A 27,283-nucleotide genomic window follows, 5' to 3' on the forward strand; every position below is an offset into this window, starting at 1 on the left:
AAAGAGTGTTAGGTAGTTTTTTGACACGATTTTTAGCTAGAGGCAAAGTCATATTTTTATTTTTACTTGGGAGGAAATCATTTTTTTTCCTAAAGGGTAAAATCATAATTTTTAGCTAAGGGAAAAACCATATTTTTATATTTCACGGGGGGCAAAAACGTAATTTTGAATTGAAGGTGATATCGTAATTTTGAACCGAGGGGAAATTCGAAAATTTTAGCTGGGGGCAAAAACATAAATTTATTTTGAACTGGGGGCAAATACGCAATTTTAAACTATGGGCAAAACCGTAATTTTAAAGTAAGTATAAAATAATAAACTGGTGTAAATTCGTAATTTTGAGCCGAGGGAAAATACAAATTTTATTTTGAACTGGGGCGAAAACGTAATTTAGGCTGAGGGTAAAAGCGTAATTTTTTACCGAGGGCGAAATCGTATTTTTTAGCTAGGGACAAAAGTGTAAATGTATTTTGAAGCTGGGGCAAAACCGTATTTTTTAACTGGGGGCAAAACCGTAACTTTAAAGTGGGTATAAAATAATAAACTGGTTGCTCGAATGGGTATTGCCCGCCGCCCATTTGAACCAATGGCAGAGAAACACTATTCCGGGGCAAAACCGTAATTTTAAAGTGTGTATAAAATAATAAATTGGTTGGTCTAATAGGGAAGGGGCGGCCGCCCATTTAAGCCAATGGCTGTGAAGCACTATTCCCGCCCATGGGAATTGTATAAAACTAGTGTTATGTGCCGCCCGCGTTGCGGGGCGTTAAACCGATTATTTCTTAGTTTAATAACATGTATGCCTTTATTTCGGTCACTTATACATGCTACTTTTAACACGATCTAAAAAAAAGATACATCGAGTGAACCAATTAAACCAAAACACTACCATAGTTTTGCCAAAAAAATAACTAAAACGATGGCAAGCATGTAATTTAAAGTTGGGGGCAAAACAATAACTTGTTAGGACCAATTAGCGAGTGCTAGGTAGCTGTTTGGCACGAATAAAAACTACAATGAGGCAATCAAGTAAAATAAAACACTACCGTAGTTTTGTCCAAAAAAACGATGGTAAGATTGCAATTTTGAACCGGGGTAAAATCGTAATTTTGAAATGGAGGCAAAATCACATTTTAAACTGAGGGCGAAACCATAATTTTATTTTGAACTAGGGGCAAAATCGTAATTTTTAACTAAGGGCAAAATCGTAATCTTAAGCTATGGGCAAAACCGAAATTTTATTTTGAACCGGGGCGATATCATAATTTTAAACTGGGGGTAAAATCGTAATTTGGCAGGACCATAGCTGCGGCAAAACCATAATTTTATTTTGAACGGGAGTAAAATCGTAATTTTTAACTGAGGGTAAAATCGTAATTTTTAAGCTGGAGAGAAAACCAATTTTTTATTTTGAATTGAGGGCAAAGTCGTAATTTTAACTATTATATACTAACTTAAAAAAAAATAAAAAAGCTTTGGCCAATAAAATTATAGAGCACTTTTAGCCAAACACAAAACAAAACTATTCAAAAAATCAAAAGGAAAAAAAAACTAAAAAAAAAAAAAGCTAAGCTGGCCGCCCAAACCTATCAAACAGCGCACTTTTAGCCAAACACAAAATAAAACTATTCAAAAAATCAAAAGAAAAAAAAACTAAAAAAAAAAAAAGCTAAGCCGCCCAAACCTACCAATAACATTGTGAAACTATTACCGGCATAGGTAATTATTATTATTTTATTCATTCATTCATTCAACGTATACATATTTCATGATTTCCAATAGTACTTCCCCTCCATAGGGTTAAATGGGCGGCTGCCCTACCTTTTTTTTTTTTTATTTTTAGTTTTAATTTAATTAATGTTAGTATAATATAATATAGTTATAAAAGAACGTTGTTACGTTGCCATATATGAATGAATGAATGAAGAAAGATATTGTTATTTTTTTATGAACAAGTATGTAGTACGGTAACTGAAACAGTAGGGAATCTCACCTCTATATCTTCGATGGTTCGCAAAATCATAGAATTGGGGAAACAGGTAATTCTTCAACCCTGCGACAATGTCCTTTTTAGTTTCATATATTGAATTTGTATTTTGTACATGCGTTTCTTGATTTCAGATATTGTGGGTCATGTTAATGATTGATATGCAATGACATTTTGAATCTGGGTTTGTTGTTGTAAGCATTTTCGGTTTCCCTCGTATGCCTTCCAACTGTTTGATAAAATGCCTGACCCAAAACAATAATGTTCTGTAGTTCAAACTTTCCATTGAAATCACTTGCTATACGATTGTTTTTCATTCAGGACTTGATCCAGCAGAAATTCTAATGATATAGGCTTATTATCAATACAATATTAAATCTACCATGAATGTCATGACCACCATTCCACAGCCCATCATCTCCTCAACCATTCACGTAAACCACTACAACCACCTATTAACCACCCTCTCGGCGTCATCCTCCCTCTCACACCTCAAGCAAATTCATGCCCGAATTATTCGTTCGGGCCTTGACCGCTCAAACTCCCTCCTCATCAAACTCGTTATTACGGCATGCACATTATCTTCCCCATCCTTCGACTACGCCCTATCGGTCTTTTACCAAATGCACAACCCAGAACCACATTTATCTAACAAATTGTTACGTGAACTTTCCCGAAGCACCAAACCTGAAAAGGCCCTTTTAGCTTATGCCAAGATGAGGGAAAAAGGATTTGTGATCGACAGTTTTAGCCTCCCTCCGCTTCTAAAAGCCTCAATGCGAGTTCAAGCGTTAAGTGAAGGGATGGAACTTCATGGGTTCGCTTCAAAAATGGATTTTGTATCAGACCCGTTTGTGCAGACAGGTTTGGTTGCAATGTACTCGGTCTGTGGACATATTGAAGATGCACGCCTGATGTTTGATAAAATGCCGGAAAGAGATATTGTTGCTTGGAATAGTATGATTGACGGGTATGGCTTCTTTACACGCACGTTGCTTTCTTTCGTCTTGTTAGCATGAAATGCTTATTCCATTTGTCTAAATTTCTAATTGTGAACAGTTATTGCGTGAATGGGCGCTACAACAATGTGTTGCCGTTGATCGAGGAGATGAAGAGATCGAACGTAAAACCAGATGAGAAGATCTTTTCAACCGTCGTGTCTGCTTGTGCCCGTGCTGGAAATTTAGAATTCGGGAAAGCATTTCACGGGTTTATTACCGAAAACAAAGTTTTCGTTGACTATAACCTGCAATGTGCACTCGTGATCATGTACGCATGTTGCAGCTACATGGACATGGCAACTAACATGTTTAAAAATCTGTCCCCAACAAACATCGTTGTTTCTACCGCCATGATTACAGGGTATTCAAAAGCCGGACAGGTTGATGCTGCACGATTAGTATTCGATCAGATGACTGAAAAGGACTTGATTTGTTGGAGTGCAATGATTACCGGGTATGCAGAGGGAGGTCAGCCTCGAAAAGCGCTCCAGCTTTTCGACAAAATGCTAACCTCGGGAGTAAAACCCGATCAGGTCACTATGCTGAGTGTTATCTCCGCTTGTGCTAGTCTTGGTGCTGTAGATAACGCGATAAAAATCCAATCATATATTGATGAAAATAGGTTTAGTGGAGTCTTACCGGTGAATAACGCCCTTATTGACATGTATGCAAAATGCGGGGAACTTGAAAGGGCTAAACAAGTTTTTGCTAGAATGCATAAACGAAACGTTATTACATGGAGTAGCATGATCGGGGCATACGCGGTTCATGGAGACGCTATTAACGCACTTGACCTCTTTCATGAAATGAAATCCCAAAGAGTCGAGCCAAACGGTGTAACGTTTGTGGGTTTGTTGTACGCTTGTAGCCACGCGGGATTAGTTGAAGAGGGTCGGAAAATCTTTGCATCGATGGTTAACGACTACGACATAACACCCAAACGCGAGCATTACGGCTGCATGGTGGATCTCTACGGCAGAGCTAATTTGCTTAAAGAAGCTCTTGAGGTGATTGAACAGATGCCTGTGGCACCAAACGTTGTCATTTGGGGATCCCTGATGGCTGCTTGTCGAATCTACAACGAGATTGAACTAGGTGAGTTTGCGGCAAAACGGGTTCTTGAGCTCGACCCGTATCATGATGGGGCCCACATTTTTCTATCAAACGTTTATGCAAAAGAAAGAAAATGGGAAAGTGTTGGGGAAATTCGAAAGCTGATGCAGAACAAAGGCGTGGTAAAGCAACGGGGATGTAGTAGAATTGAACTGGATGGGGAGATACATGAGTTTTTAACCGCGGATAAAAACCACGCTCATGTGGATGAGATATATGAAAAGTTAGACGTGGTTGTGAAGGAGTTAGAGGTGGCGGGTTACACTCCAAACATGTCTTGTGTTTTGGTTGATCTGGACGAGGATGAAAAGACAAAGGCGTTATTATGGCATAGTGAGAAGTTGGCACTGTGTTTCGGGTTGTTAAGACAGAAAAGAGGATCTTGCATTCGTGTAATCAAGAATCTTCGGGTCTGTGAAGACTGTCATAACTTCATGAAGTTGGCATCTAAGGTTTACGGGATTCAGATTCTCGTACGAGATAGGACTCGGTTTCATCAGTACGAGGATGGTTTGTGTTCTTGCAAAGACTATTGGTGACTTTCATATTATATAACAAAAATCTGAGAAAATGAACAGCAAGTATAACTTGTATGTTGCAGGATTAGAACTCCTTAACTCCTAATTTTTTAGTTAAGTATACCACATAACACCAAGATGTTCCATTGGGGAGTGTAGACATAACAACACAACCCACGGCCATTGTTTTTCACTACCACCACCACTCCCATCGTTGACAGCGCCACCAGTCCACCACCTGCCGGTAGCACCACCTTATCATCTTTGCCGCCACAAGCAACGCCACTGCAACGGCACAACCATTGTCTACTTATGCTAATGCCACCTTCATCGCCGCTATTAGCAGCTATAAAAAAATATAAAACCGGTTAACCTATTTTGCTCATTTTTTTAATGAATCATTTCAACCCGAACTTATTTTGGTAAAAATGACAAAAGTCAAGGACTAAAATGGCAGAAAAGAAAACTATTTGGACTAAAATGGCAATAAAAAAAAAAACTATTTTGATTAAAGTGACAATTTTAGTCAAACCTCAGGAACTAAAATGGCAATTTACTCTAGTTTTAAACAAAAAGATGATATAGATTATTCACTTGGTTTCCAGATCCAAACCCTCAAACGGATAGTTAAGACGTTAAAGTTGAACTATGAACCAAACTATATAAATCTTAAATCTGCCAACTTGTTTCACTTTTTAACAATTTACTATGAGCATCCCAACGCTAAAAAACTACAAAGGACCCGGAAAAAAGAGGTAATTACTTGAATGGTCCATGTGTTTCGCCCATACTGCAACTTTGTTCCTAAGCGTTTCGAAATTACACAGATGCTCCTAGCGGTATGCATTTTATAACTATGACGGTCCATACATCGGCAACATTGGTGAAACCAAAAGGACCATCTGATTAATTAACTCTCGAAGAAATTTAATCTTTTATGAAAATAAAGAGAAGTTGAAGGGGTTAAGGTGTAATAACACTGAACATAAAGGAGTATGGTAACCAACACTTTTCATCTTTTCAGATTACAGGGGACCGTTTGTTCGTTGTGATTTTTCATGAACTAAGATCACTCAAGCTCGCATCTTTATCTTCTCGATGGTTCGAAAAAGTTATAGAGCTGCCGAAACAGGTAATTTTGAACCCCCACGGCTATTTCTTTATCAATCGGAATGTTGTTCGTCCATTTTATGATAGGCGTGTTTATGATTTTGTGGGTCATGTTGTTAGTGATTGATAAGAATTAGTTTCTGAACCTGGGTTTTGAATTTTGATGCATTACACTTGTTTCTTTTTGTGTATTAACATATGCCCACCAACTGTTTGATAAAATGACTGACCCAAAATGCATCATTTTTATTTTCTTTGAGAGGATTACAAGAAGATTCTTAAGGTGATTCATTAACGTTTGGTCTTCACTGATTATACCTTTGTGTAACATTGATCATCACAGTGGCTAGATCTTTGACTGCTGAGAAGTACCTAAAGAAAATAGGCCTTGGAAAGGAAGACTACTACTTTTGGAAACAAATAGGCAAAACACTTTTATGCACATACACAGTGTTCGGTGCCGTGTGGTTATACAATGAAACATCCCCACTTGGTTGGTGGACGCTGAAACCAGTACCCAAGGAAGAGAAAGAACTGGCTCATCTCTATCAACGAATCAATTACCCGTACCCTGGTGACGAGGAGGCCATGACTGATTTCATTGCAAAAGGTGGGATGATTGGGACAATGGTGAGTGCCAAAGGGACCATAGAGATGGACTCCTCCGGTCCCATGAACTATCAGAAGCAGTTGCAGAAAGACAAGTTGGATCAGGAAGCACTTAAGTTGTGGTTGAGGATGAAGAATGAAGTTGTTCAAGAGCTTCAGGGGAAAGGGTATGTATGATTTGGAGTGATTATCATCGATGTTTCAAGTATAATAATGTTTGATTTTACTCGCGTGAAGATGCATGCATAGTCGATTATTATGTGAGTTTTATGAAGTGACTTAGTTGTTAAATATTTAAACGGGTGTGTTTTGTTTCTTTTTAATTTAATGTCCTTCGACAAACATGTGAGATGTGTAATCGGACAAGTATGGAATTGACTATTATGTTTTCCAGTAAGTGGGCACCTTAATCGTTAACAATTTCTGAACGTGTTCTATTCTTCTTGGCAAACAAGACACAGTCCCAGCATGATTTCGGTATGGCGCTCAACTTACCAGAATACAAACACTTGACAAGTTCAAAATGAAACATAAAAAGTAAAATTTGCAAAACAATAACACCATCGATGGAATCTATGTATATTTCATATCAATAAATCCAAATTTTCAAGATAAAAAGAAGCATACATGACAATTCGATATACGTTAAACATAAAAGTTTCACACATCATCTAAGCAACAAAAACGCCTTACATGTCAAAAGCATAGCCATTGCCTACAAGAAATAACAAAATTTAACGTAAAAAATAAATGATTTTCAAAGTATTATAAAAGAAAATGTCTTTATAAAAATAGATTAGAATGTTAAGTTTATGTGAACAATATTAATTAAAAATATTAAATTAAATGTACACGTCTAACAAAAATTATTGAATCTTGGATTACATTTTTTGTAATGAATCTTATGAAATGATGTTCCAAAAACCAAACTTAACCGTTGCTAAAACCCAAAAAAACCAAAACCTATTGGTTTTCAAAAACCGAAACCGAACAATTTGGTTTTGGTTTTATCATAAAACTGGATCGAACCGAATTGTGTTGTGCACACCCCTACAATAAACTATACTTAGTGTTGATATTGTAACTGTTACCATGACGAACCAAACTAATACCAACCAAACAACATCTAATCATTTTTAGGATTTGGGTTGCTATATTAAGGGGGTGTTTTAGCTTATTTAAGTTAAAAGGGACTTTTTGTAACCAATGAGGTTGTGGTCCATTGGCAAATGCAAAGCCTTTAAACACATTTGGAGGGGGGGGGGGTCTTGGGTTCAAGTCACACAGATAATAGGAATAAAAAAAATTGTCCTTAAAAAAGGACTTTTTGTGAAATGACTTATTAACTTATGACTTTTTGAAAAGACTTTTTAAAAAAGTGTTTAGGTTAGACGGAACTTCTTCATGAAGTTCATCAATAGTACCGCGGGGATTGTAAGATTCTTGTTAGGCCGTGTTAAATGCTTCATCAAACATACTAGACTTTTTAACAAAGTTATGGATCGCCATCGATGCTATCACAATACTCACTTGATGCTCGTATGTGTAATTAACATGCATATCTCTCAATAATGCCCACCTAGCTTTCCATACTCCAAAGATTCGTTCAATGATATTCCGCAATGACGAGTAGTGATAGTTAAATGTCTCTTTTGGTCTGCGAGGAGCACGCATAACACTACTCTGTCCACGTTGAAATTCTGGTATATGATAACGAATAGGTGCACAAATTGCATCACATGACAATTACAAAGGAGGATGAGTGTTGTTACAAAGGTGTTGTGGTTTATCAACTAGAAGACAAACGGTTAACACAGGGATTTAATGGTCCAGTGTCCACCCTGACTTTAAAGGTGAATCATGCTTAGTTTTTGTAGTTAACACACGGTTCATGTGCAAAAGCAAAAGATGAACACTACTTTTTAAAAGAATGGGTGATTTTCGACAAAAGGGAGTGCCAAGTGTGTCGGTTTGTTTACCATTTAAATATCCACAATTCGTATAAAATTACTCATTTGAAAAAACTACATAGTGTTTATTTCAACATTTATGCAAGAACAACGGCTGATTCGAACAAAAAAGCCAACTATCATGATTCAAAAAGTCAAACCACACCACAAAAAAAAAAAAAAAAAGACAAACACCATTTACTTGTAACCACTACAAAGCATAGAATGGAACAGATGTTACCCGTGTATAATAACTTCTGAATCGTCAAACCACCAGACTACGACTTTCCGAGTTGACCGATTCCAACCCGGTGGTTCCATTTCATGCTCTTTCACAGTCCCCCCCCCCCCCCCTCTCTCTCTCTCTCTCAACTGAGTGATCTGAAGAATAATGAGGAGTTTGATTTGTGAATTCAGGATAGAAATGGGAATCTGGCGGTGGGTGCGATTGCGAATTTGGTGGATGAGATTGGTGCGACGATGGTGTATGAAAAAGATGTGCCCATGAATGTTTCTTTTGATATGTCTATTTCTTATCTCTCTACGGCCAATCTCATTACTTTACTTGTTTCATTTCATTATTTGCTGCTCCCTTCCCCAAATAGGGCGTCTATTTTTGGCCGAGGTTGAAACTTCAGGTATTATTGTGTGTCTGTTTTAGCCAGGTTAGGTAGTAGGAGCTTTCTGTTTTTAGATATTAGAATAGAACTAGAAAAGTAACCCGTCGCGATGCGGCGGGGGCTAGATTTATATTTCCGTTAAGTTAGATACACAAACTGCAACCAAGAGTTTATGCCTAGATTTGTATATGTATTATGGTCGCAACTTAGGATGTTAACACCAAGCATGTTAGTTACATAAGTTGCACAAAATACATTTTTCTTGACGATGTGGCTTGCTTAACTACAGCCGTCAATAGCATGAATAAAATAAACAAATAAAATGAAAATAAGGGAATAAACCAGATTTGAGAGAATGTATCATCTAGGCTTACTGCCTTACAATCCCCTTAACCGAATGGATAAATATTGGTTATTATGGTAGTATGGCTGATGCACTCCCTATGGCCTATGGTCAGTGGGCTTGCAAACGCTGCTTCATTCTTTCATTGTTTTGCGTCAGACTCCCTGATCTTACATTTGGGGTTGGTTATCTTGATTGGAAGCAATTGGCTATAACTGTTGTTGTGCAATAACAAATCCCCAACTCAAATTTTGAATTTTAATTGACAAAAGAAGAGGTTCCTAGTTAAATGTGGGTTATTTATTTACCTGTTTCACAACTTGACGTGGGTGTTTTTCACGGTCTCTGGAATAACGGCTTTTCGCCGGAAGCCGACACCACCACCTGTAACATTACACCATGACCAATCTGGTTAGAGATGGTGTTTGTAAAACAACCGCTACTGGAATTTAGATAAAATAAACAGAAGACGAAATCCAGTTCCGGATATGGATAAATTGATAATTTAGTACACTAATGTATACAAACGGAATTTTGATGTTTTTCGCCAAGAAATATGGATAAATTTCTGAATAAAAGCATTGCTTCTGACAAAACCCATCTCTATCATCCGATTTAATGTAATTTGGTAACACGATATCGGTGTACATACCTGAATTGTCTTATTGTTGTTGACGTTTACCCCTAAATTCTTAGCAACTTGTGACTGTAATTATAGAATAAAAAAAAACAACATTCAGTTGTGAAGCAAGTTAACCCATCAAAAGAGCTTCAGGCCCAAAACAAAACATCACATAAGACAATAGAAACCACTATAAAAAAACATATCTCTGTATGAAGACTTCACTATCTAGATTTCGATAGGACAATCATAAAGCACGGTGTTGTGGAAACCCTAAAACACTGCTGCCGTCAGTGTTGAATCCGGTTATCTTACGTCCTTACCTCTGATCTCTTGAAAACTATTCAATGTAGAAGGATTGGTCAGTCAAAAACATCAAATAATTAGTTTAAAAACGTAATCAATCAAGTTATTCGATAAATTAAATACACACTGTTGGATATGATGTTCAATTGTCGATTGTAATTCAATGTTGCCGTCAAGGTACGACCCAAAGAGTTACACTTTGGGCAACGAACATTTAACGATGTTTTAATCGTTAATCACCGGATCACGAAATAATAAGCGTAATAAAAGAAACGGGAATTATTTAGAATAACTACGGAGAGTCGAATTAATATTATAATTAATTGTTAATTATAATTAATTATTAGATAATTAGAAGAAAATAGATAATTGTTATAATTATGAGATAATTATGAAGAGTTGTAATTAGATTACAAATCTTAATTCTTTTATTATCTATTAAAAGTTTGGTACCTATTAAAAGGGAATACCTCATATATGTCTCTTTGGTGATATACGGAAGTGGGATTCCAAGTTTTGAAGGTCTGCCAAGGCTTTTAAAAATCAAGATCTTTCATACTTGATTGGAGGTTTTTGTAAAAACTCTACAATTCATTCAAAAGGATAACCTACTCGACGTTCTTACGCAATTGCAATATTTCAAAAAGGATACACAAAGCTTGTTGTTTCTTCAATTACGCAAAAAGGTAAGTAAAGTTTTTGAACTTTATTTTCTTTAGATTTAAGGTTTCGTTTGAAATTGTTTCAAACGAACAAATATGATTTCGTGGTCAACGATCATCTAGCGAGATCGTTCGTTGAACCAAGGTGTCTTTCTTGGATGTCACGATTCTTTAATTTTATTATAACCTATTTTGATTGTAAAGAGATCACTGGTGGAAACGGTTTAGAACCGAACCTCGTGTACATGTTTTCCGCTGCGTTCAGTTTGTTTGACAAATTGACAAATAATTATTTTTCTAAAAGTTACACGAAAATTCCAACACATACGACGTATACAAATGTCAAAATGTTTGCATCTCTGCACCAATGCCAAATTGTTTGCATCTTTTTTGTTTAGTTCCATTGTCCTTCTTGTCTCCATCAATGTCAAAATGTTTGCATCTCTGCACAAAACATTAAAAAAAGCAACATTAATAACAACAAAAGTAAATCAAAAAAACATCAAAAGAGATTCAAAGCTAACCTTAATTGGATGTTGGGACACATGCTTGCAACCTCAGCACAATCTTCTTGGTGCTTTTAGCCTGTTTAGATGTTACCTTATTTAATAATAAAACTAATAACAGTGTACTGTAAACAACATTTGTGGATAGTAACTTGCAAAAAGTAAAAAAAATTTGTTAGTTTTGTAGATAAAACAATTCTTTTAAATAGATCATTCTTTGATGTTAGGTTTGGTGTACACAAGATACACCTAGCAGAGGAGATTGTACCACAGGAGACCCGCTTTATCAACCGTTTGGTTAGTGTATACATTGAAGACAAGAAGTAAAACTATTTCTTTAGAAACTTCAACCAGAAGGTCCAAACCAAACCATTTTTTACCTGTATGAAAAATTGCCTATTTTTAGCCAAACTGTAAACTGCCCAACCGACGCCTTTTGGCAAAGCGGGCAGGTTGGGTCAGGTCGAGTCACGTATCAAAACGGGTTCGGGTCAAAGTGGTTTGGGTTAAAACGGGTCAATTTAAAAAAAGGTTCAAATGGGTTCGGGTTAGAACGGGTTCGGGTCGAAACGGGTTAGGGTCAAGACGGGTTTGGGTCGAAACGGGTTTCAAGTCAAAAGGGTTGACTTTTAAAATATCACGTGACAAAAAAAAAATAAAAAATATAATTAAAAACTGTTAAAAAGACAATATAGCTTTCGTAAATTGCTGTAAGATTAATCTCTCTATCTATTTTTTTTTCTTTCAAAAAAAATTAAGTTATTATTAATTAATATTAATAAATATATATAATATAATAATATAATAAATTAATATTATAAATTTATAACTTTTTTACTCACACCCAAACCTAGGGGTGTTCGCGGTCCGGTTTTTACGGTTTTTGGGTTAAACCGTGAGCCAACCCGCTAGTAACGGTTTTTTATTATCGAAACCGAAACCAAACCGTTGAAAATTAATACCGAACCAAACCAAACCGTCGCAAACGGTTTGGTTCCAGCTTAATTTTACGGTTTGGGTTTATTGAGCTCTTAATAAAAAAGAAAAGACTGTCCAAAAATAGATAACAAATCTTTTCAAATGATTCAACACATCTTATTTGGTTCAAGCACTTAAATTTATTTTACTACATCTGTTGTTCATATGATTCAAAGAATATATTATATATAACTGAGATGGAACATATGTATAATTCGATTTGGAGTAGTTTAGATTGTGGGCTGCATTTGCATTATAATAGTAGCCTGATCAGTTCAACTTTTTCTAACTTAGTAGTTAGTATGTACCTCAATATACAAATAGTGATACACATGTAGCATAAAATATTTAAAAAATATAGTTAAACTTTATGGTCCGGTTTTATACGGTTGGTTTTAGGTATAAACCACAAACCAAACCCTTCACTACGGTTTGGAATTTTTGAAACCGGCCGAGTGGCCGACCAAAAATTTAGATTAAAAACCGACCGCGAAACCAAACCGGTGATCGGTTTGGACGGTTTCATGGTTTCGAACCAAACCGTGAACACCCCTACCCACACCCACACATCTTCCATCTCTCTAAACCTAATTCGGTCCTAACAGCCGCAAGAACAAATCGACTATCCCCCATTTTCTTGTTGAATCGTTCAGCATCAGTTTAAGCTATCTAAAATTCGGATTTCAAAACCTCTTGATTTCTAATGTTGCGACTACAAAACCGTTTCTTTCTCCTCATCCTTCTTCAATCAGAACAATAGTTGCCAAACACCCACAAACACACCAAGGAGTACCAGTACCTGACCCGTGGAACTTAATTTATCAATCCGTTCTAACGCGTGGAACTTACTTTATCAACCCGTGACCTGTCCTAAATTAATCTTATTGTTTATCTACCCATTTCAACCCATGTCTGTAAGTATCTGCCCATCTCGACCCAAATACGAAAAAAAATGTTACCCGTTTCAACCTGTTTTTTTCTATCACGGGTCAAGATTACCAGCCATGATAATAATAGAAAAGATCTAGATGAAAATATTACTCACATGCGTTTGGCGACGAAGAAGAGGTGTACAATACCTCTCAAGAAACTCTAACAAAAATCTGCCTGAATGGGATCTGAATCTCATCAGCAACCCCTTACACCACGAAACCCTAGCCGCCGCCGGTTTTGGTGGTTGATTTGACCCTATCCACCACCGTCGGAAGTCACGGCAGAACACTAGGTTCGCCGGAATACAACCAGGCCAAGCGTGTGGATGGCGATGATGCCAACGCCAAGCCTCCCTCTAACGACGGTGGTCATCCTCCTTGTCCTTTACGCCGTCTCCCTCCTCTAGTCTCTCTCCATCTCTTTCTTTCTCCCTCTATTTCATCTGAACGCCGTACCGGATGTTTATTGTTTATAGATAAACTTCGCTTCCAGCATATCGATGGATCTCTGAGCTTACGGTCGTCCCCCATCTTCGATAACTAAACCCTAATGTCAATTTTGAGGGCATGTTTGGCTAAGCTTTTTGAAACAACTTATTGACTTATTGGCTTTTTGAAAAGTCATAAGCTCCAAAATGATGTTTGGCAACCAGGTTGTATGTGAGGGGAAAAGTGACTTTTCCAAAAAGTCACTCCATCCTGACTTTTCCAAAAAGCCAATAAGTCAATAAGTTGTTTTCAAAAATCTTAGCCAAACATGCCCTGAGTCTCATATAAGAGGAGGAAAGGAAGGGATGAGTGTTTTTGAGTCTGATATAAAAGGAGGAAAGGAACGGATGAGTGTTTTGGTTGATGTGGGGTGACGGTACAGAGAAGCGAGGATAGAGAAGAAAATAACACAAACAGCCCAGTACCCTATGTTTTCTCAAAAGCACCGTACAACATTAGAAGCAAAATGTACTACCTCTATTGCACACAATTGTTGTAAATTAGAGTATTATATAATTGCCAAACAATTACCAAATCGATTTAACTGAACCCAAACCAATTGGGAAAGTCGAAAACCAAAAAACGAAACTCAACGCTTTTAAAAAACGATATGGCTTTGTGGACTATATTTTTTTATTAGGGTTCTCTATTCAGAAGATGATGTTGCTCGTCTACCTGCTATCCTTATGTAATTTGCCTTGATGATTGGAATGAATTTTTTTTATTTTAATAAAAAAATGTTATGTAATTTATTTGATTTTAAGAAATGCTGTAGGCTAAAAAATTTACACCCAAATATGTTATAATCAATTGATCATTAATTAACAAAAAAAAAAAGAAGTTTAGGCACAAAATTTTAAGTTTCGTGCTCGAATTCATTTTTTCGGCCCAAAACCAATACCAAACGGTTTTCAAAAACTTAAAACACAAATTTTCGGTTTTTGGATTCGTTTGAGCCCAAAACCGACCCCTGCACATTACTGCAGCCAACTATATAACAAGAGTAGGTATGTAAAAAGAGCTCGAGCTCAGGCTCATTTAAGTTGGGTTCATTTGGAGCTTATAACAAGCCAAGTACACCCATACCTAAGAGGACTTGAAAATTTGAGATGTATACCCCGGGGGCCGTTGAGTCATGGATCAGGCTTTTGGGTGTTACAACTATGATGATGTTATACATATTTCACGGGTTCTTTGTTTATGTTTATTGGCAGGACGAGTTGGAGATTAGCGCAAAGCTTCTTGGCGGATAACATTGTGTTTAAGTCACTAGTTATGGATATAAACTAGCAATGGGGTTGATGGACCCTTGGCAAAGGCAAAACCTTTAGGAACATCTAGGTTCGAATTGGGTTCAAATCCCACATACGACAAAATTAAAAGAAATTCGACTTTGAAAAAAATTGTGGATATAGACTTAAACTGATCTATACCAACTAATGAGTGTGAAGTTAAAATCAAGAATTGAATTGATGGAATTCTTTTATTAAGATGACAACTTTTATTCCAAAAAGAGTAATGGATATAAACTGATTCATAACAATTAATAAGTGTTCTGAAAGTTAAAATCAAGAAGTGAATTGATGGAATTCTTTCGTTAAAGATGACAACTTTTAGTAAAATAAAACTGACCTCAATTATGATTTGAAAGTGGATTGATCAAATGGTTTTAAATTGTCTAAAATACTTCTACAAGTGTCAAACTAATATTGGACAGTTGTAATTCCATTTCCATCTGAGGTGTGGATATATACCTGGGCTATGAAGAGGCATGCCACTAAGCCCGAATACGCCGCCGTTCAAAAAAAGGTTAAACTGTAACCAAATGGCAATTTGTATTCTGAGGATTTTTGGGGAATTGTCTGTGGTGATGGTAATGATAATCATATAGCCTAGATATGTTTCCTTATATTGTGTACAAGATTCACTTTCCAAAAGTAGTATTTCGGCGGCCTAACACTTCAGTGTAAGGCAAGTGTGCTTGTGAGCTGATTACAACTGCTCGTACCAGTGATTCTGCAGTATTTACGTCTGCGCTTTTTTTCTTTCACTTTGATTGGTTAAACTGTAACCAAATGGTAATTTGTATTCTAGGAATTTTCTGTTGGGGAATTGTTTGTTGTAACGGTAATGCTAATCATATGGCCTGGATATGTTTCTTTATATAATATATACACCAATCACTTTCCAAAAGTAGTATATCGGCCCTATAGATGTCTGGGTATCGCAAAATCAACTTTGGGACAATATAGGAAGCTAACACTTCAGTATACGGCAATAACATAAGCAAAACTATATATTATGAGATGAATTTGCATGTTCTGATTGATTCCTCTATGTATATGTGTGTCCTCAAGAACATGGAATAGTATAAATACTTAATTAGTGCACCTTCCATAAAACGTTGCAACTGTTGATGAAACGTTAGTTAAATCCTTTTAACAGATATTAAGTTACCTTTGCACTTTTTGGGGTGAAAAGTAGATATAACCAACATAACTGTCATTTATGACAGTTATATATCTGATCATTTATGCAAAAGTCAGTGCAAGGGTTGGCATCGTATAAGGTTAGCGTGAAACTGCCTTGGAAATGTTAAGACTTTAGAAATGTTACACCGACTATTCCATAACTACTTAACAAATGTATACACATGTATGTTATCCTACACTGATAGACAACTTTGTACAACATTGATTGTCTTACACATTTTGGTTATGACCTACAAAAGTTTTATGCTGTTTGGCCAACACGTCCCTATGCTGACCAGTTAAAATGTACGTCATATTTCAAGGATCCGTATCCTGTCAAATTTATACAAGCATTTACTTTACCTTTCGTAACTTGTACTTTATCTTGCTTTGATCTTATTTGCAAATGTCATTATTGTTTCCATCGGCAGTCATCTTTTCTTTGGGGTTATATGATATCACCGATTGCCGGAGGAACACTAGTGGACTATTATGGTGGTAAAATAGTTATGGCATGTGGGGTAGCTTTATGGTCAATGGCTACATTTTGTCGGGTTCAAGCTTCAAACTCACAAAAACACTCACGTACACAAGGATTAAATTTTTGCTTGAACTCCACACTTTCATTCATTGATAAAACCCTAAATATATACAGACTCTTTAGACGTACATGAATAACGACTTAGCCCATTATCTCCTACAAAATAGTAAAACAAGCCCATGTTTTGACCCACTACTTGCTTAAACAAAACTAACCCTTGACTAATTAAAACACTAAAAACATGTTACTAATTAACTAAAGTTGACCCATTAAAAACCTACAGACCCAATTAAAGTAAATACTTTTACCGACCCGACTTGACTAGTTTCGACCCGTATCCTTGACCTGAACCGAACCCGTCAAGATTATCCAACACATTTCTTACCCCATGGGCTGCCGATCATTCTCTTTTGGCACTACTTACCATGTGTGCTTTGCTTGGCGTTGCACAAGGCGTAGCACTTCCATGTATGAACAACATGATAGCAAGGTAATAACTAATAACCTCTCCTTACCAAACATTTGATTTACCATGCGTCGATTTGGAATTCGGATTATGGTATATCTCTAACGGGTCAAATTTGTTTTTGTTGCCTGACACCTTAGCAACGATAGTACTATAGTTTGGACTCAGCACCTGTCGCGGGACTTTTTTTAGATGGTTTCTAGAAACGGAACAATCAAGGGCTGTTGGGCTTGCAATGGCTGGGTTCCAGCTTGGAAGTGCTATTGGACTCACGCTTTCTCCGATCCTGATGTCACAAGGTGGTGTAGGAGGACCCTTTATAATATTTGGATTATCTGGATTTCTATGGGTTTCGGTATGGGTATCTGCAACATCTAGCACTCCAGAGAGAAGCCCTCAAATAACTAAATATGAGTTAGAATACATACAGAGCAAAAGGAAAAAGGGTCAAATGAAGACAACCAAAATAATCCCACCGTTCAGGCGTTTGCTTTCTAAATTACCAACTTGGTCCCTCATTGTTGCTAATTCCATGCATAGCTGGGTACTTTATTTTTCTCCCTATGTTTTAGCATATGCAATAAAATAGCGCATGGGTAGGTTGTGTAACGGGACAAAACGGATGATTTCTCTACGTGTTAGATTGACCGAAAACCTATGCCGGTAAAAAATTGGATATCGGTCAAGGAATGATGTTTGAGATATAGGATATATATAGGGGTTGGTTAACGTACAATTTGTCTTAACGTACGAGATTCAGTTACAACATGTGGATTTTTTTTACAACATTGCGGGTTTTTTCCCAACATGCGGACTTTGGTATTTTACAACATGCGGGGTTTCCGTTATGGGGGTTATAACGTGCGGAATTCACATCTCGTACGCTTGTACGATAAGGCACATTGTACATTACACTTTCACTATATATATCAATTTAACACTTATAATTTAGTATACTCTCCTACCATTAAGAAATTAACCTTTTCCAACTTGCAAAACACTAACAATTGTAGTAAGTAGGAACTCATTAAGACTTAAAACACTAACAATCAATAATTAAGAATTAAAACACTAATAGCAGCAATAAGAAGAAAGACGAATGGTAGAGCTAAGAAGAAAGGTATTGATATCGGGAAAATCGGTGATATATCGGTCAAATATCGCCGATAATATCAGTACCGATATTTTACATGGGGATCGATAACCGATGTATCGGTGATATATCACATTAACTGTATAGCCGAAAACACCTTTTTTTCCGAAACAAAAAAGTTCTTTTAGAATTCTGTAAAATATGAGATTTTATGCATTAAATACACTGTAGGTGACTTTCAACTTGTTTTGACTCAATTCAGTTGTAGCAAATTTTCTAGTTTACATGTTTGACCGATTAAATTTAAAACATACACATAAAAGATAACACGTAACTCGAATCGGCTCATCGCAAGGGAATGGGTTGGAAGTCTGTACTCTTCAATGGGTGTTCACCTTGATTATGTTTCTAAGTTGTTTTTTTATGCTAGAGTTACTGGCTATTATCATGGAGGATACTAACTTTGTGCATATTATACTTTTTTTCCACAGGGATTCTTTGTTATTCTTTCATGGATGCCGATTTACTTTAAAACAGTAAGTCTCTCTCAATGGCATATTCTGTTTTTTCTCTAGATACTTAAACTAATATATATTGAAATAAACATATCATAAAATGTTGCGTGATGTCCAGATATATCATGTTGACCTTCGACAAGCAGCATGTTGACCTTCGACAAGCAGCGTGATGTCCATATATATCATGCCGACACCCCTAGTCTTGATGTATAATTTCTTAGTGGTTTTGATGTAACATTTGACTTGTATTTTGTTTTCGGTTCCAACGATAGTGTGACAAATTCAGGATTTATTTTCTGAGTGGCGGTGAGGGGATCGGAAAGTTTAACTGAACTTTTAAGAGATGCGATCATGATTTTTCCCTAAAAAATTTACTAAATTTTCTTTTTAAAGGGGTGCTGACCCCACCTTACATGTGGCTCCACCACTCCTAGCTGGCCGGACTTTCGGTGAAACGAGATACAATATTTGATGTAAAAAATAAAAATAAAAAAATCAATCATGCAATTAAAATAGTTTTTTTTGAAAGGAGAACTTCATTAAAACCAAAACGACACCCTCAAATCGAGGGGCACAAAAAACACCAGACCTACATAATTACAAATTTACACCAATCATCCCACACAATGTTCCCAAATCTACTCCTATATTTAAACCATAAAAAACCTAACGCTTTCACTTCGTTAACAATTTCCCCTATTCTGATCTCCTTCTGCTCGAACCTCGCTTTGTTTCTGGCTTTCCAAAGACACCACACCGCAATCCTAATGATGCCTTTAAAAGCTTCCTTTTTGGCCCCGTTTAACCCCACGAACTCGTGAATCACCGAGATGTCTTCAAATCCGAAAAAGAATAGGTTCTGCACTTTACACCAACTACTTATTTGGTTCCAAACCACCGCAGCCGCGTAACAAGACGAAAAAATGTGAGCAACCGAGTCTATACCATCATTGCAAAACGCGCACGAGTCCTCCTGAACCTCGATGTGTCTGATCCTCAAAGCCTCGACCGTCGCGATTTTGTTGGCCGCTGCTCTCCACATGAAGATGTTAATTTTGTTCGGGATCCATTTACATTCATCAAAAGGAGTCTGCTGATCACCACCCGGCTGCCCGCTTTTATTAAGAAGATTTTTCACCGCTCCCACACTAAAAACCTTGTTTTCAGCTCCGATCCATTCCCAAGAGTCCATACTATCCACGAGATTAATTTCCAACAGCCTACTGCAGAGATCAGTGAGCTCATTTACCTCCATTTCGGTCTCAATATGTCTGACCCAGGCCCACATAAAACCCGAACCGAAACCGTTGTCACCAGCCCTCTTTTTAACACGATCTGCCACCTTGCATCTTTTCTCTTTCTCAAGTTTGAATAACTCCGGGAACTTCAACTTCAACGGTTCGTTACATAGCCAAGGATTTTAGCAAAACGATGTGTTTTCTCCGTTCCCCACCTTACTTTTGAAAAAGTGTCTGAGAGGAATCCCATCCACAGCCGAATTGGACAAAACCTTAGCAATGCCGCACCAAACCCCACCCATCGAAGGTCTTGAAGGAATAAAATCCCAATTAAGCCTAGTGTTATGAATAGCCTCCACCACTTTAACCCAAAGTTTATGTTTTTCCACCTTGAACCTCCACCCCCACTTAGAAAGAAGCGAGATGTTCGTGTTTTTAAGCTTACTTAGACCTAATCCTCCTTGTTTCTTCGGGCGAGTAACCGTACTCCAGGCCACCCAATGAAGTTTCTTGTTAACCTCATCTCCACCCCATAAAAACCTCCTGATCATTGCCTCCAAATCAGAAATCACTTTACTTGGAGCTTTGTATAAAGAAAAGTAATAATTAGGAAGACTTTCAAGCACCGATTTTATAAGAACCACTCTCCCTCCTATAGACAATAAAGATCCCTTCCATCTTGATAATCGAGCCTTTAAAATTTCGTACACCGGTCTCCAATTAACGACCCGGTTCATATTAGCGCCCACTTTTAATCCAAGGTAGCAAAACGGAAAAGAACCTGATTTGCAACCGATAGAGTTCGCTAACTCCTCACACTCCTCCTGGTTCACCACCATCTCATAAAGGTTCAATTTGTCTAAATTGATTCGAAGGCCAGAACACACATGGAAAATCCGAAGAATACGCACCACATTAAGAATATTTTCTTCAAACCACTCCCCGATGATAATAGCGTCATCCACATAAAATAGATGAGATAAGTTAGGCCCATCGTTCGGCAGCTTTAATCCTTTGATAATCCCTTCCGATTTGGCTTTGTCCAATAGACAAGAAAGCACATCCATGACCAATATGAATAAAAAAGGAGAGATTGGGTCTCCTTGTCGCAAACCTTTGAAGCACTGAAATTCGAAAGTTGGGGAACCGTTGACAAGGACCGACGACCTAGCCGACTTAAGAATACCCTTAATCCAAACACACCAACGATCTGGGAATCCTTTCTTGGACAGAGTGTCCAAGAGAAAATTCCAATTCACGTTATCGTATGCTTTTTCAAAATCGATTTTGAGGAAGAATCCTTTTTTCTTAAATATTAACCCCATCTAAACACCTCGTTCACAATGAGAGGCCCATCCAAGATGAAATTTCCCTCTAGAAAAGCAGATTGAGACTCCGACACGACCGAACCTATCACCTTCTTTAACCGATTCGCAAGGACCTTCGAAACCACCTTGCTAATAATCCCAATAAGATTAATCGGCCTGTAATTTCTGAGCTCCACGGGGTCTTTTATCTTCGGGATTAAAGCAATAAAAGAAGAACCACTACCCACACTAAATTCGCCATTGACAAAAAAATCATCAAGAACCTCTTTAAAATCGTTCTCGAACAAGTGCCAAAAGTGTTTGATGAACCTCATGTTGAGGCCATCCGGACCAGGAGATTTATCACTCCCGCATTCCGAGACCGCCTCTTTTATCTCCTCCAAAGAAAATGATTGAACCAACCATTGCTTATCCTCCTCCCCTAGCACTTTAGGATACACACCATCCATCTGAGGCCTTTCCTTCCAATCTTCATGGAACCGATTTCTGAAAAAAAGACATTATTTCCTTTTTAACTCTGGCTGGCTTAGACACCCACCTCCCATTAACATTCAGCCCCGGGATAAGGTTCGACGCTTTCCTTTGATTAATCAAGGAGTGGAAAAATTTGGTGTTGGCATCACCTTCCTCAGCCCATTTGCTTCTAGCTCTTTGTCTCGCTTCCGAACACTTTTTAAATTCCAAATCCATGATGACCCTCCTATTTTCTGCATAGACCCATTCTTCTTCCTCGTTAAGATCCCGCGTTTCCAAACTACTTTCCAAAGCTTCAAGTTCTTCTAAAGCCCGAGCGTAATTCTCACCTTCTTTTTTTCGATAGATATCCCGCCATTTTTTAACCTCATTCCTGATGCGAGCAAATTTAGCCGTGAGCCGGCTGTCCGGAGGGCCCTGAACATCGACATAATTAACCGCTAACTCAACTGCTTCCTTATATCCCTCTTTACCCAACCAAGCGTCAAAAACCCGAAAAGGTTTCGGCCCGAAATTCTTATCCCCCAGCTCCAAAAGAATAGGGCAATGATCGGAATGGAGAAATGGTAAAGCTCTCTGACAAGCCGTAGGCCATTTACTAAAAAACTCCGGGCACACCAAAAATCTATCAAGTTTGCTCCATTTTTTTCCGTTATTTCTCGAACACGTGAACCTACAACCTTTTAAGTCATACTCAAGAAGGTTGGCTTGAGCAATAAACTCATTGAAATTTTTCGCGCAATTAGCTTTAAAAGCTGAATTCTTTCTCTCCGATTCCATCCTGACCGCGTTGAAATCCCCCGCCACCACCCATAAACCATCCCAGCCTCCCATGATTCCCCGAATCTCGTTCCAAAGCTCCAACTTGGCTGAACAACTTTGCGGAGCGTATACATTAATAAAATTCATCACCTCACCACTACCTTTCAATCTTCCTCTAACCGCCAGCACATTCCTGCGTTTAATGGAGTTCTCGAGTTCGAACATCCCCAAATTCCAAAGACAAACGAGGCCTCCAGACATACCGACAGAACCGACGAATTCCATACCAAAGTTCTTACTTCCCCAAAAGTTTTCGAACCTGAAATTGCTGACATCCTCTTGTTTTGTCTCTTGAAACGCCATAAAATCTATTTTATGCTTAATCTTTAACCATTTGATCCACCTCTCTTTATGAAAACCCCCAAAACCCCGAATATTTAAACTCATAAAATTCATTTGGGAACCGCATTTTTACCTTCATCGAATAGAACCCCTTTGATTCTACTAGCATGCTCACCTATCAGAACTCCCAGTCTGTTCCCCAGATCGATTGTGGCTTCCAATTCCTTTTGCAGACCTTCCTCCACATACCTAATCCCCTGATCCTGAATTGGAGTTTCTGGGACATTCTCCACCTCAAACTCCGAACCAGACTGGCAACCCATGTTCGCTACCCGTTGTTCGACAATATCGCCATTGCCCACCGCCTCCTTAGGTCCCGAAGTGTTAGAGTCAGTGTTTCGCATAGAGGCCAAGGAAAGGCTCGAAATATCGCTTCTCACTAACCCCGTTGGCCAAGTAAAAAACCTGGGCTCCTCTGCATCCATTCTTGATCTCTTCTTGGGCCTGTTTTCACTACCCGGGCTAACTATGATGGGCTTCCTGGGGTGAGAGTCTTTCAAAAGATTAAAGGGCTTTTTTCTTTTTTGACTTAATGTTCACCCCATCTACGTGATCCGGTGGGACCACATCAACTCCAACTGCAGGACCTCGATCCACAAAAGGAGCATTTGGATCCCCCCTACATTCTCCCTCCTGACAGAAAACTTTCCGCCTCCCACGTGACATGAACCTTCCCCATGCAACTTTTGCAATTCCTGCTCCTCTTCCAACGCAACACAATTATTGTCCGGCGGCTGTGAAACTTCATGAACCTTTTCATCTACCTTAACGCCGTCCTGGAATTCCAACGAGAAAACATCTTCCGACGACTTAACTCCATCAGACTCCGTCCCGTCGTTCTCCAACCCTTCCGGGGTCCATTCTTCCGCCACCTCTTCCACCCAAATCTTGAATCTTCTATCCTTCCAAATTAACGAGACGACCTCCGCGATCCTATCACCGTCCCCCCTCAACACTCCAATACAATTAACCGAAAGGTCAATGTCTTCCGAAGATCTCTCCGACGCGTGAATAATTTTGCCAAAATGCCGAGCTATCGAATCATACACTTCATCTACCGCCAAGTGTAAGGGGACACCAACCACTCTAAGCCAAGCGATCCTTTCGAACGGCAAGGACTGCCCGTTCCAATGGTCTAGAGACGAGAACCAGTTTTCCCAAAGAGCATGGTTACCGATAAAGCTATTGCACCGCTCCTCATCCTGGAGTTTCACCAACACATACAAACCCCCAAGGTAGCTGACACTAAATTCGCCCACGCCCGCCTTTGTCATCAAGGAAAAAAGACTATTGAGGATCATCAAATTTGAGCATCTACCCACCGCTGCCGACCCTATCAATTCCTGGAACGCTAAGATATTCTCATGCGCTTCCACCATAATTCCTTCCTTGGGTAGACTTGACGAAACACCCCCCGACGCCCCGTTCCCTTTAACAAAAAGATCGCTAAATAACCTACCTCCTCCTTCTTTGATGAAATCGTTGTTCCTAAACTGTTGGTTAACATGATTCCCTCCTTTCTGCAGATCCGGAGCGTCTTTCTTCCGAGTCTCCGCAGCATCCAACAAACCCACATTTTCCGTTGCAAACCTGGCGATGTTAACTTTAAGTTTCGAATCCCCCATCTTGGTGCCGTTCAAAGCCCTTTCCAGCTCCTTCGCGTCCCTAACATTGTTGAAGCTGACGAAACCGAATCTATTGCCATCTTTATCCTTCTTTTTGGCGATGTAAACACCCGCCACCTCCCCAAAAACTTTTACGAATTCCGAAATGTCCCAAGGATTACACCCCGAAGGAAGATTGGTAACAAAGAACTTGGTTATCTTCTCCTTGGTTTGCTTTCCATTAGCTTCATGAAACTTCTTTTTTCGAAGATGGTGCGGGTCCAGCCATGGACCATCTTGCTCCATGGTTCCGCCCACCTGAGGATTGAACTCCCGGTAAGCGAGTGGAAGCAGCCAGATAGCAAGATAGAGAAAATGGTAAGGTTAGAACAGCAAGCAATACACTGGTCATGTCACACCACAATCGCTATCCTTCCTCCTTCACTCCGTCGAGCCACCAGCGAGTCGCCTCCACACACAGAATAGCAAACGACCAACCCGGCGGCGAATGGAAGGGCAGAAAACACAAGTTAGAATGAAAGGTCACAGCCAGAAACAATGGCGACCTCGCACGCTAACCCGGGGGACTACCCGACGTCGAGCCTCCGGCGATTGGCGGGATAGAAGTAAGCAGATGATGTGCAGATTTTGCAAGGTATGCAATTAAAATAGTAGTTTGGTTTGTTGGTATTTGCCCTTTCGAATTTAATTCATAGCATATGCCTTTTAGGTCGTGGACCTCGTGGTTACTAATAATCATAATCATATCATCATAATAATATAATAACTAAACTAAAAGTAAATGTGTAACTAAAAACAATAGTTATTTGACTTTTCTATTATATTTGGTTGAACATTCAAAATCCTATCATAACAATTGCATATATGTTCGTTTAATTGATATTTAAACAACCAAGGACAAAGGACGATACTATTCTTTGGAAATGGGATTTATTTGGAGATAAATAACTAATTTTATATAAAAAAAATTGTAAGAATTACATAAGCACATATAAACATTACTTTAAATATGGTTTATAAGAAGACAAATATCGACTTATATTTATTTTCTTTTGTTACATCTAATAAGCACTACATGTACGTGTTTATACTAGCTCTTATGGGTCTCCTACTTTAAAATTAATTCGGTATTGAATTGATTTTAATTTGAATGAGACACGCTATAAACTGCTAAAATAATTAAAATTAGAAGTGGAGTTGGGAAGCCACGATTGGTATGCATGTTTGACTTTAATAATCAATCATGAAATCCTAGTATTAATTAGTCTATAAGAAGAGATTAGAAGCTGATGTAAAACTATATATGTGTCCTCCGTTGAGGTATGCCACTTGTACAAGTTGATGTCATAAATACGTTTTATATTTTTTATTTTTTTGTGTCCCATTCACCACTTGTAGGAGGGAATTTTAAAAAATTCATTGGAAGATGAAATGGGCATTTAATTCACCTGTGAGAAGTATCTCAACTCTCTCTTTCTTCTTCACTCTTTCTTCTCATTTCAATACATCTCAGCTGATTCTAGGGTTTATCAGCCGATTCCGTCGGTGACACCATCTTTGTCACTCAGATCGATGAAGATGATTTTGTCATCCGAGGCTACTATGGCGAGATCTGGCGGTTCCGATTGGGATCATGACGGTGACTCGGTTTATACTTTAGATTATCACAATGATATCTCGATCTAAAACTTCTGATAAGGTAAATCGAATTTGTTTTTTGTAGATTTATATTTTAAATTTTTCTTTTTTGATTTTGATGTGGCCATGGTTGAAGCTTTTTGTTTCAGTATATCTCTGGTGATGATGGGGAGCACAGACTCGGCGCCATCCGCCTTTGTGTTGTTCCGTGTTCGTCTTGGAACCCTTTAGGGTTTCTGAACGGTGGTTGATGATGGTGGCTTTGGTTTCAACTGGTAGTGGTATGTGGCTTGGTTATGATGACTTAAAAATTTTTACACACAATTCATGACCTTGGCTTGGCAAGAATAGTGGAAGGCAAGTTTAAACCTGCAACCCTTCTTGCAGCCATGGTTTGTGAAAGTTCTGAACCATAGAAAGCACAGATCTCAAATCTATGAACTTCATAGATTCGTCCATCCAGGTGATTGAACATCTCATGAACTTCATAATATTTCGTCCATCCAGGTGATTGATTTACATTATCCCCTTTTGAGTTTCAGTATGATGGTACATTGTTCTTAATTTTGAGTGTTTTTAGTTTTTTTTAGATTTTGGGCGTTTTTGATTGGGTGAAAGTTTGATGAAATTGGGATTGTAATCTTGTAGTGGAACTATGGAACGAGATTTCATGGGTTTGAATTCGAAAATTTCAGTGGTATGTTTATTACCAGATTTTGTAATGGATGCATAGGGTTGTTTAATTAGGTTTTATGTTTATGATCATTAACCTAAATGGATTCTCAATCGTTCTAAAAATTGAAGATGCACCATACGCTCTGTACCATTGTCGACATCTCGACAGATATATGTTTTGTTTTCATTAACACGTTTATTTTTACAAGCTTTATCTAAAAATTGAAGATGCACCATACTTTGAATTTTTCTTTATTTAAAAGCTTTATTTTGAGGTTGAATTTAATGTTTTACCTAATTAGAACTG

The 27,283-nt window shown here is 38.1% G+C and overlaps 4 protein-coding genes and 2 long non-coding RNA genes across 7 annotated transcripts; 3 read left to right on the plus strand and 3 right to left on the minus strand.

Moving 5' to 3' along the window:
• Positions 1-1,796: 1,796 nt before the first annotated feature.
• Positions 1,797-4,750, plus strand: LOC110912528 (pentatricopeptide repeat-containing protein At4g14820). Of its 2 annotated transcripts, XM_022157286.2 has the most exons (3): positions 1,875-2,039; positions 2,309-2,957; positions 3,047-4,750. In XM_022157286.2, exons 2-3 carry the CDS (start codon positions 2,371-2,373, stop codon positions 4,638-4,640), a joined length of 2,181 nt encoding a protein of 726 aa, XP_022012978.1. In that variant the 5' UTR covers positions 1,875-2,039; positions 2,309-2,370; the 3' UTR covers positions 4,641-4,750. The 2 variants fall into 2 exon arrangements, with proteins under 2 accessions (XP_022012957.1, XP_022012978.1); XM_022157265.2 differs by having other exon boundaries at positions 1,797-2,957.
• Positions 4,751-5,587: 837 nt separating this feature from the next.
• LOC110912523 lies at positions 5,588-6,666 on the plus strand. The gene is made up of 2 exons (XM_022157260.2): positions 5,588-5,751; positions 6,073-6,666. Exons 1-2 carry the CDS (start codon positions 5,718-5,720, stop codon positions 6,513-6,515), a joined length of 477 nt encoding a protein of 158 aa, XP_022012952.1. The 5' UTR covers positions 5,588-5,717; the 3' UTR covers positions 6,516-6,666.
• Positions 6,667-9,217: 2,551 nt separating this feature from the next.
• On the minus strand, positions 9,218-9,623 carry LOC118483961. Its single transcript, XR_004872524.1, has 2 exons — positions 9,559-9,623; positions 9,218-9,465 (listed from the first exon to the last, which is right to left on the minus strand). It is a non-coding gene; the product is annotated as an uncharacterized LOC118483961 (long non-coding RNA).
• A 1,376-nt stretch (positions 9,624-10,999) lies between these two features.
• Positions 11,000-13,818, minus strand: LOC110912516. The gene is made up of 3 exons (XR_002577955.2): positions 13,370-13,818; positions 11,365-11,425; positions 11,000-11,284 (listed from the first exon to the last, which is right to left on the minus strand). It is a non-coding gene; the product is annotated as an uncharacterized LOC110912516 (long non-coding RNA).
• Positions 13,819-17,420: 3,602 nt separating this feature from the next.
• LOC110887681 (probable anion transporter 4, chloroplastic) lies at positions 17,421-18,985 on the plus strand. Its single transcript, XM_022135257.2, has 3 exons — positions 17,421-17,767; positions 18,808-18,852; positions 18,950-18,985. The coding sequence occupies exons 1-3, from the start codon at positions 17,459-17,461 to the stop codon at positions 18,983-18,985; spliced, it is 390 nt and encodes a 129-aa protein (XP_021990949.1). The 5' UTR covers positions 17,421-17,458.
• A 2,886-nt stretch (positions 18,986-21,871) lies between these two features.
• Positions 21,872-22,999, minus strand: LOC110887673. Its single transcript, XM_022135252.1, has one exon. It carries the CDS (start codon positions 22,997-22,999, stop codon positions 21,872-21,874), a length of 1,128 nt encoding a protein of 375 aa, XP_021990944.1.
• Positions 23,000-27,283: the final 4,284 nt, after the last annotated feature.

This window comes from Helianthus annuus, chromosome 2 (genome assembly GCF_002127325.2).
Source record: "Helianthus annuus cultivar XRQ/B chromosome 2, HanXRQr2.0-SUNRISE, whole genome shotgun sequence".
In the NCBI taxonomy this organism is placed as follows: domain Eukaryota; kingdom Viridiplantae; phylum Streptophyta; class Magnoliopsida; order Asterales; family Asteraceae; genus Helianthus; species Helianthus annuus.